Source organism: Pelophylax lessonae (assembly GCF_965119305.1).
Source record: "Pelophylax lessonae genome assembly, chromosome: 7".
Taxonomy (NCBI): Eukaryota; Metazoa; Chordata; class Amphibia; order Anura; family Ranidae; genus Pelophylax; species Pelophylax lessonae.
In genome coordinates, this window is record NC_138774.1 from 277,596,400 (window position 1) to 277,607,650 (window position 11,251).

The window sequence follows — 11,251 nt, forward strand, 5'->3', positions numbered from 1 at the left end:
CTTCACCACAATCAGGGCTGGCCCAAGACATTGATGGATCCCTTCACCACAATCAGAGCTGGCCCAAGACATTGATAGATCCCTTCACCACAATCAGGGCTGGCCCAAGATATTGATGGATCCCTTCACCACAATCAGGGCTGGCCCAAGACATGGATGGATCCCTTCACCACAATCAGGGCTGGCCCAAGACATGGATGGATCCCTTCACCACAATCCGGGCTGGCCCAAGACATTGATGGATGCCTTCACCACAATCAGGGCTGGCCCAAGACATTGATGGATGCCTTCACCACAATCAGGGCTGGCCCAAGACATTGATGGATGCCTTCACCACAATCAGGGCTGGCCCAAGACATTGATGGATGCCTTCACCACAATCAGGGCTGGCCCAAGACATTGATGGATGCCTTCACAACAATCAGGGCTGGCCCAAGACATTGATGGATCCCTTCACCACAATCAGGGCTGGCCCAAGACATTGATGGATCCCTTCACCACAATCAGGGCTGGCCCAAGACATTGATGGATCCCTTCACCACAATCAGGGCTGGCCCAAGACATCGATGGATCCCTTCACCACAATCAAGGCTGGCCCAAGACATTGATGGATGCCTTCACCACAATCAGGGCTGGCCCAAGACATTGATGGATGCCTTCACCACAATCAGGGCTGGCCCAAGACATTGATGGATGCCTTCACCACAATCAGGGCTGGCCCAAGACATTGATGGATGCCTTCACCACAATCAGGGCTGGCCCAAGACATTGATGGATGCCTTCACCACAATCAGGGCTGGCCCAAGACATTGATGGATGCCTTCACCACAATCAGGGCTGGCCCAAGACATTGATGGATCCCTTCACCACAATCAGGGCTGGCCCAAGACATTGATGGATCCCTTCACCACAATCAAGGCTGGCCCAAGACATTGTGCCTGGGTCCAAGAATAAAGTGCGGCCCCCAAAAAAAAAAAAAACACGCCCACCAAAAGGCTCCCACAACCATTATTTTATATAAATACAAAGTATAAAATTTAGAAAATATTATATATACTGTTATCATCTTTCATAACTTACCACCAGACCAGTCCACCAAACACCCACTTTCTGTCCTCCTGTCACTCCTGTGTCTGCCACCGCCCTAGAAGATCCAGCCTGCCCTGCGTGAGATGGCGTGCGCTGATGTCGGACGTCATTGCGCACACCACGATCACGCGAGGGACGTTCCCCAAAGGAGACGCTCCGCCCCCTCATACTCATCAGTTTGCACTACAAGCGGCAGTATGAGATGGGGAAATGCCGCTCGTAATGCACCGCAAACTGATGACACACAAAACTGCTGGAAAAAAAATGGGAGTCAAATTGCCGCCCCTCTCCAAGTGCCGCCTGGGTCCAGTTGACTCAGTGGGACACATGGTAGAACCCATGGTAGGCCCTGACTACAGTGTTGGCAAAGAGACGACTAATGTCTCTTCTTTCAAGTGATGTGACACCTAAGTGCTCTCTAGTCTCTCACCTTTCTGCTGTAAGGTCCCTCCTCTGTAATGGTGGTATGCAAAGAAGAGGTACTCCCGATAGTGTGGTATTGTTTTATAAAATTTTAATAGGTAAATTGTCTGGTTTACTCACTTTATTTACAAAGGTAAAAGTACAAATAATTCACGAGTGGCGAGCTCGTACTCCCCCATCACTTCTGGTATGCATTACATGATGAAGCCACGTGGGCATGACGCTACGTGTGGGGATTGAGTGACCGGCATACCGGAAGTGACGTGGGAGTACAAGCTCACCGCTCGTAGATTAATTGTATTAGCTTATGCACAGTTCTTTGCATTAGCTAGAATTACATCCATCTACACTGCTCAAAAAAATGTAAGGAATATTTTTTAATCAGAGTATAGCATCAAGTCAAACTCCTGGGATATTGATCTGGTCAGTTAAGTAGCAGAGGGGGCCTGGTAATCAGTGCAATAGATGGGCAACAATGAGATGACCTCCAAAACAGTAAATGTTTTACAGGTGGAGGTCAGTTACATTTATTTTCCCTACTCCTCTTTTCTGCCTGTTTTTCACTAGTTTTGCATTTGGCTAGGGTCAGCATCACTACTGGTAGCATAGGGCGATACCTGGACCCTATAGAGGGTGCACAGGCGGTCCAACTCCTCCAGCATGGCACATCAATACGTGCCATTGCCAGAAGGTTTGCTGTGTCTCCCAGCACAGTCTCAAGAGCATGGAGGAGATTCCAGGAGAAGGCAGTTACTCTAGGAGAGCTGGACAGGGCCGTACAAGGTCCTTAACCCATCAACAGGACCGGTATCTGCTCCTTTGTTCAAGGGAGGAACAGGATGAGCACTGCCAGAGCCCTACAAAATGACCTCCAGCAGGCCACTGGTTTTGAATGTCTCTGACCAAACAATCAGAAACCGACTTCATGAGGGTGACCTGAGAGCCTGACATCCTCTAGTGGGCCCTGTGCTCACTGCTTGGCACTGTGGAGCTCAATTGGCATTTGCCATTAAACACCAAAATTGTCAGGTCTGCCACTGGTGCCCTGTGCTTTTCACAGATGAGAACAGGTTCACCGTGAGCACATGTGACAGACGTGAAAGGGTCTGGAGAAGCCATGGAGAACATTATGCTGCCTGTAACATCGTTCAGCAGGACTGGTTTGGTGACGGGTCAGTGATGGTCTGGGGAGACATATCCATGGAGGGACGCACAGACCTCTACAGGCTAGAACAGCCTTTCTCAACCTTTTCAACACAGAGGAACCCATGAAATACATTTTTGGTCTCGGGGAACCCCTGCTAAAAATGAAAAATCTACAACTCATGATACATTAGTGTGAAAGTCAGTGGGAAGAATGCTCCTTACTCTTGTCATCATTGGGAAGAATTACCCCCCTTACAGATAGCTAAAAGGAACAATGGTGTCATTGGGAACTTATATGAGAGGCAGAAATTGCCCATTGCTCAAGGAACCCCTAGCAACCTCAGGAGGAACCCTGGTTGAGAAACCCTGGGCTAGACAATGGCACCGTGACTACTCTGGTGCAGTGGGTCCTGGGTTCCTCCTGGTGCACGACAATGCCCGGCCTCATGTGGCGAGAGTTTACAGTCAGTTCTATTGGTATCTAACAAGGCAAAACCATCACTGCACTTTATATTTTAATCAAAATTATTCTTTCTCTGATCTGATTTACCAAGATCTGAGTGGCTGCTTCACTTTGCACAAGCTGGAGAGATGGAGGCATCATAAATAACTGAATAATGGTTGCATCTATAATGGAGACAAAGCATAAACACACTTACAGTACTTAGCCTAGTTACTTAGACCTATAGATGGCCAATATTTCCCCTCTTTTTCTAAGATGTACTTGTTTTTCAGGTCAGCACCTGCGTATCACACATATCGCTCGCGGCCTGGATGCTGACGGCACCCTCTGGTTTGACATCGTGATTAATGGATTTGTACCAGACACTGTGGCGTCTTCTGATGTCATTGTCCAGGTATGAGTTATATCCCCAGCAGCATCCAAAGGATAAAGACACACTGACCATATAGCTCATTGCGCATGGATGCTAGAGAAAGAAGGTGCTGATGCAGGCGATGAGGCAGGGCTAGTGTTATTATCACATATCGTATCATTAAAGCTGCACTCCAGCCTTCCACTGTTGCACAGGCTTTTCTCCTGTACTGAAATTGCTCACTGATTTCACTGCACACTGTGAGCCTGTTGGTGGACATACAGAGCTGGCTCGGGAGCAGGCCAGCACAAGTGCCCCCACAGCAAGCGGCTTGTATACAGCCACTCGGTAGGGGGAGGAGCCAGAAGGACCGGGGACCCGAGAAGAGGAGGATCAGGGCTGATGTATGCAAAACCTTTCCATAGGGCAGGTAAGTATAGCATGTTTGTTATTAAAGCGATTTTTAACCCTCAATGTTTTTTTAACCACTTGAGGACCGTCCCATGCCAATATACTGCGGCAGGGCGGCCCTCCTGCACGAACCTACGTATCTCATGCTCTGGGTCTGGGGCACTCGCCCCCGGCAACCCGCTACCGCGGTGTCCAATCAGCGGGTCCGGTGGATGCAATGTCTGCTGGGACCCACTGATTGTTTAAGGGTGAGGCAGACCGCTGTTCTGTTACAGAGGAAGATAGAGATCTTGTGTTTCTGCTAAGCAGGAACACAGATCACTGTCTTTCTCCAGTTAGAAAGCACCCCCTAGGAGCACATTTAACCCTTTGATCGCCCCTGATGTTAACCCCTTCCCTACCAGTGTCATTTATACAGTGACAGTGCATTTTTTTTTTTTTTTTTTAGCACTGATCACTGTATTGGTGTCACTGGTCCCCAAAAAGTGTCAGTTAGTGTCCAATTTGTCTGCTGTAATGTCGCAGTCCCGTTAAAAATCGCTAATCACTGCCACTATTAGTAAAAAAGAAAAAATACCATAAATCTTTCCCATAGTTTTTAGTTGTTATAACTTTTGCGCAAACCAATATACATAGTTACATAGTAGTTAAGATTGAATAAAGACAACAGTACATCCAGTTCAACCTGTGTCGGCGTGCATGGACGTATTCATTTCCCATACCCCTGAATGTTTTTATCCTTGAGATGTACGTCCAAGAGTCTTTTAAAAGTAGCCATAATCCCTGCAGTAACTACCATTTGTGGTAGAGAATTCCACAGTCTTGTAGCCCTTACTGTAAAGAACCCCCTGCGTAGTCTGAGGTTAAATCGCTTCTCCTCTAATCGCATTGTATCCTCGTGTCATCATACATTCTTTGCGACTGAATAGTTTTTTGATATCACCATTGAGGTATTTATAAATTGCTATCATGTCCCCTCTCAGGCGTCTCTTCTCCAGAGAGAATAAATCAAGCGATTGTAAGCGCTCTTCATAATTTAGGTCCTCCAATCCCCTAATTAGTTTAGTTGCCCTTCTCTGGACTCTCTCCAGCTCCAACACATCCCTTCTGAGGACTGGCGACCAGAACTGGACAGAATACTCCAGATGCAGTCAGACCAGAGTTTTATAAAGTGGCAGGATTATAGCTTTGTCTCTGGAAAACATCCCCTTCCTTATGCATGCCAATATTCTGCCGGCTTTGGTAGCTGCAGCTTGACATTGCATGCTATTGTTAAGTCTATCTTCTACTAAGACTCCCAGATCTTTCTCCATTTTTGATTCCCCCAGAGGTTCCCCCCCTAAGGTGTATTGTGCTTTTATGTTTTTTGTCCCCAAATGCAAAACCTTACACTTCTCCACATTAAACCTCATTTGCCATGTAGTTGCCCACTCTGTGATTTTTTCAGGTCGCTCTGCAAAATTCCTGCCTCACTATGTGAAGTTATTGCCCTGCTCAATTTATTGTCATCTGCAAAAACTGATATTGAGCTACTGATCCCGTCCTCAATGCTATTTATAAATAAATTGAACAAGATTGGTCCCAGGACTGAGCCTTTGGGGACCCCAGTTTCCACCCCAGTCCAGTCTGAGTATACATTATTTATTGCCACCCTTTGGATACACCCCCTTAACCAGTTCTGTATCCAAGAGCAGACCTTGTGGTCAATGCCTGCAGACCTTATTTTATATATTAAGCATTTGTGGGGGACTGTATCAAACGCCTTAGCAAAGTCCAGGTACACCACATCCACAGGTCTCCCCTTATCTAGCTCACAGCTCACCTCCTCTTAGAATGTTAATAGATTGGTTTGACAAGAACGCCCTTTTGTAAACCCGTGCTGATTACTGCTGATGATGTTGTTATCTTTCACAAACTCTTGGATATAGTCCCTTATCATCCCCTCCAGAAGTTTACATACTATCAATGTCAGGCTTACTGGCCTAAAATTTCCCGGGACATGCTTCTGCACTTTTTTAAATATAGGTATCACGTTAGCTTTCCTCCAATCCCCTGGTACCTTTCCTGTCATAATACTGTCAGCAAAGATCAGGAACAGTGGTCTAGATATAACCTTACTGAGTTCTTTGAGTACTCTCGGATGTACGCCATCCGGGCCTGGCGATTTATTTGTGTTAATTTTATCCAGCCTTTTCCTGATTTCACCTTCTGTTAGCCATAGCGGCAAGTCCTGTGAATTACTGTTAACCATACAGTCTTGGTCAGTGTACCCCTCCTTTTCCTGTGTAAGAACTGAGGAGAAGAAAGCATTTAGCACACCTGCCTTCTCTGTGTCCTCTGTAACCATCCTCCCCTCATCGTTCATTATGTGTGCAACATGCTCAATACACTTATTGGGATTTTTTATTTTACAAAAAAATATGTAGCAGAACACATATTGGCCTAAACTGAAGAATAGATTAGATTTTTACATTTTTTATTGGATATGTTTTATAGTAGAAAGTAAAAAATAGTGGTTTTTTTTTTCAAAATTTTCGGTCTTTTTTTGTTTATAGTGCAAAAAAATAAAAACTCGCAGAGGTGATCAAATAACACCAAACAAAAGCTCTATTTGGGATTTGGGGAAAAAAAAGGAGATACATTTTATTTGGGTACAGGGTTGCACGTCCGCGCAATTGTCAGTTAAAGTAATGCAGTGCCGTATCGCAAAAAATGGCCTGGTCATGAAGGGCCATTAATAGATATGATTATTATAGGTGTGTGTTAAGACATGGATTTCACAGAAGGTGGATCCCCTAAGTGTGGGGCATTGGTGTATTTTCTCTTTTTTTTTTTTTTTTGGGAGGATCAAGAAATAATCAATGTTTATTTGATTTGGAAATGCCATATTTATTTGTATGTATGAATGTAAATCTTTATTTTTTGTCTTTCTCTTTTTTCCTTATTATTTAAATATCTTAAGAAAAATTAATAAAAGCATTTAAAACAAAAAAGAAAGATCATAAGTTGCCATAGAATCTCACACCACAGGCTTGAGAAATGCTTCATTTGTCCTGTAGACAACTTTACTTCCAGAAAAATACAAAGGAGACCTCATGATCATCTTATTACTTTTTACCCCTTGAAGTTGTAATCTAATGACAGCTCACTGATATGATATGTGGTCCGATTTTATACTGTACAGCTAGTGCCTATTGTATATCCCCCTGTGTAGAAAAGATACATAAGGTGGCAATACCTTTGCCTCTCTAATCTCTTTCATGTGAATTTTTCATGTTCAGGAGTTCAGTGAGACGTACATACAGACTGGAAGAGGACAGATAAATGCTTGGTCTTCTCCAACTTTCACCAATGGTGCCAGTTACCTAACACTGCGCTGTAACCACACAGTGGAATACAACTCTACGCTGGGACGTCAACCCAAGCCTACCCAACGAGTGCACATTAGTGCCATCCGATCCTCGTACATTCCTGAATCAGAGGAGCTTCACTTCCAGCTGATGGCCTCCCTCCAAGCAGGTATCACAGCAGAGTTTTTTTACTATAATCGGTTTAATAATAATCATGAAAATGTCCCACTTTTACTACCAGGACGAGCTCCCCCTAGTTCATAAGATTTACTAGTTTGAAGCTAATACTGAACAGGACTACCAGGGGCGTAACTACAAGGGTTGCAGGGGTTGCAATTGCAACCTAGCCCCATGCTCCAGGGGGCCTGTGCGGCATCCCCTGTACACCTGGATAGGAGGGGCCGCGGGGGGCAGCATGTAGAAAAATCACTGTCCTCCTTTTTCCTCCTGTAGCTGCAGGAGGAAATGGAGGAGATTGGTTCCTCTGTATGCTGCCCTCGCCACTCCTCCTATCCAGTTTGTTTGTGTTCTGCTGTCTCTGGGCTCCTGTGTGCTCCCCTGGTTCCCCCCCCCCCCGTGCTGCCCCCGCCATTCCTCCTATCCAGTTCACTTGTGTTCTGCTGTCTCTGGGCCCCTGTGTGATCCCCTGGTCCCCCCCCCCGTGCTGCCCCCGCCATTCCTCCTATCCAGTTCACTTGTGTTCTTCTGTCTCTGGGCCCATGTGTGATCCCCTGGTCCCCCCCCCGTGCTGCCCCCGCCATTCCTCCTATCCAGTTCACTTGTGTTCTTCTGTCTCTGGGCCCCTGTGTGCTCCCCTGGTTCCCCCCCCCCCCGTGCTGCTCCCCGCCACTCCTCCTATCCAGTTCACTTGTGTTCTGCTGTCTCTGGGCCCCTGTGTGCTCCCCTGCCCCCCCCCCCCCCCACACTGTGCTCCCTTCCCTCTCCTGCCGGGTGCTACAGGAAATGTGTCACAATAGAGAACCAGGAAGGGGTCGGTAAATATGTAATTTTCCTGTTCCTTCCTTTTCTGAATGGACAGAGTCATAGTCAGTGACATTGTAAAAAAAAAAAAAATAAAATGATAAAAAATAATACAATTAAAATACCAAAAAATAAAAACTACTGACACCGGTGGGTGAACTTCCAGGATCGCAAAGGTCACACTTGCAACCGGGCCCTGGCATTCCACCACTGTGGGGGGCCCCAAGATGGCAGGAAGGGGGCCCACCGCAGAACTTGTGAAAGGGTCCCGCTGCAGGACCGTAATAAAGGGCCCCGCAACGAGAGTAAAGGTCCCCAGGATCAGTGGGAAGAGCCCCAGGCTTGAAGGGAAGGGCTTACACCTCTGAGAACCACAGTTACGTTTTTAGAACTTCCCTTGAAGAGTTCTGTAGTTTGCTTTACAATACAAAATTGCCCAACACTTTGTCTTGCTTGTAAGGAAAAGGGACCTCAAAGTGTATCCAAAATACAAAGTTATATAGTTAGGTTGAAAAGTCCCTCTAGATCAGGGTTTCTTAACCAGGGTTCCTCCTGAGGTTGCTAGGGGTTCCTTGAGCAATGGGCAAGTTCTGCCTCTCCAATATGTTCCCAATTACACCATTCTTCCTTTTAGCTATCTGTAAGGGGGTAATTCTTCCCAATGATGACAAGAGTAAGGAGCATTCATCCCACTGACTGTCACACTAATGTGTCATGAGTTGTAGATTTTAATTTTTAGCAGGGGTTCCCCGAGACCAGAAATTTATTTCAAGGGTTCCTCTGTGTTGAAAAGGTTGAGATAAGCTGCTCTAGCTCAACCAATAAAAAAAATCCCCATATACACCAACCTACACCCACAGTTGATTCAGAGGAAGGTGAAAAACCCCAGCAAAGCATTATCCATTTTGCTACAGAAATTCCTTCCTGATCCCCCGAGAGGCAATCAGATTATCCCTGGATCAGCTTTACCTATAAATATTAGTATCCAGTTATATTATGTACATTTAGGAAAGAATTCAGGCCTTTTTTAACACAATCTACTGAGCTGGCCAGGATCTCCTCTGGAGGGAGTCTACAATTTCACAGCTCTTACTGTGAAGAAACCGTTTAGTTTTTGGAGACTAAATTGCTTTTCCTCTAGATGTACAGTATTTGCAAATACTTGTTTGCCCCTCTCTGCCAGTACTGGGGTCACATTAGCTGAGTGAGGGCAAGAAACTGAGTGAAAAGAGAAATATTGGAATACTAGTCAGTATCAGTGTGCAAAGGTGTATTTGCTTTAGAAGAATAAATCACTGTGTGATGTGTCCTTGTCCACATGTTGGGTGTCCTACGAGTAATGATGTTGCTGGGTTATGTTTAGTCCATAATTTTAGTTTTTCCATAATTTAGAATGGAGTGCCTCGAGTTTTTGCACAATTTTAAAGGGTGCCTTGATTGAAAAAAGGTTGAGAAAAACTGCTCAATCCAGAGCTCTAAGTGTCATAACTGTCTACTGCCCCCTTCCTCTTCTATCAGCATGAATCACTTATTACAAGTTTTCCTGACACCAAGCGAAAAATGGTGACAGGGGAGGGACCGCTAGCTGATCAACAGCCTCAGCTCTGTTCCTGCTGCATGAAGGGGGGGGTCCCTTTCCTTCAATCAGCTTTCAGAGCTCTTCTCATTGATGTAACTTCAGCTCTCCACCCCCTACTTTTAAGAGCTGGGAGATCCTGTGTAAATTCTGCACTTTGAATGATAGTAGGGGAAAAGCAGCTATAAATAAACAGGTACAACTTATGTAGGAGAATTTGTTTCATCTCTGTGTATCACCTGAGGCCAGTCACTTCACTGTGTATATGCATACCCCCCAACTTTTTGAGATGGGAATGAGGGACACCTATTATCAGAAGTATATAGACATTGGACACACCCCCTTCCACGCCCCCCTTAAAGGAGAATTATACGAAAAAATGATTAGTTAAACCCACAAGTTTTTTTTTTTTTTGTTTGTTTTACTACTAAAAAAAATTGAATGCAATTTACGAATGCAGCAATTTAGAACTTTTAGCATTGGGAAACACTTTTATGAAAGGTAAAAAGAGCATTTTATATACAATTTTATATAGATTAGACCAAAATGAGGAGGAAGGAGGGACAGAGGGACTTTGTTCCAAATCAGGGACAGTCCCTCGAAATCAGGGACAGTTGGGAGCTATGTAATATGTAAGGGTTTACAACCACTTAACCCATTCATTGCCCACGTAGAATACAGTTGACCTAATTTCAACTAATAACTTTTTTCCTATACAAAACACTGTTTTTAGTTTCTTAGAGCATAGAAGGCTCAGAACCAAGATCAGAATTGTATTGGTGTCTTTATTGCCTCTGGGAAGACCAATCCCTACTATTCATACTAGTGACCATTGTCACCAGAGCAGGAATTTGTAGCAAATCAAAACAGTTGTCACCAGAACAGAGAATTTTCCAATGGGGACTGTTACTTTGGTGACAGCTGTCTAAGAGGGGATAGACATTTGAATGATTCCCTCGTATTTCTTATTGTAGTCTTTAGTGATTTAGACCCCAGAATACATATATGTTCTAGGCCAGCCTTTCTCAACTTTTTCAACGTGGAGGAACCCTTGAAATAATTTTTAGGTCTCAGGGAACCCCTGCTAAAAATGACTATATTTACAACTCATGATACTGTTATGTAATGGTATCAGCCAAATGATCAGACCAGTGGTGATGTGCAATTTCTACTTTACTTAACAATGAAAATCAACTTAGATTACACAGGAGATCATGTGAACAGGGGTTTCCAATACAAAACAATACTATGAACAGTAGGGAAACAGAGTTAGAACATATGAAAACAATTCTACTGCAGTTCTGCTAATGGCCCCTGGATAACAGCAGAGTGTTCTGAGTTCAGTTTACTGATAGAATAGAGAGCTAAAGAAATCTCACGTGTCCAAGATATTAATCCTTCATTCAGCAGACTGTGAGCTGAAGGGATTTCCTGCTGGCACAGACTTCACACTGGCCCTG

At 44.8% G+C, this 11,251-nt stretch overlaps 1 protein-coding gene across 1 annotated transcript in view; it reads left to right on the top strand.

Moving 5' to 3' along the window:
• The window catches only part of HMCN2 (hemicentin 2), a 377,259-nt gene that overhangs the window by 341,243 nt on the left and 24,765 nt on the right, over positions 1-11,251 (top strand). Inside the window, exons 79-80 of the mRNA XM_082263033.1 lie at positions 3,394-3,515; positions 7,166-7,403. Of these exons, the coding sequence (XP_082119159.1) occupies positions 3,394-3,515; positions 7,166-7,403 (360 nt within the window). The remainder of the gene's footprint in view (positions 1-3,393; positions 3,516-7,165; positions 7,404-11,251) is intronic.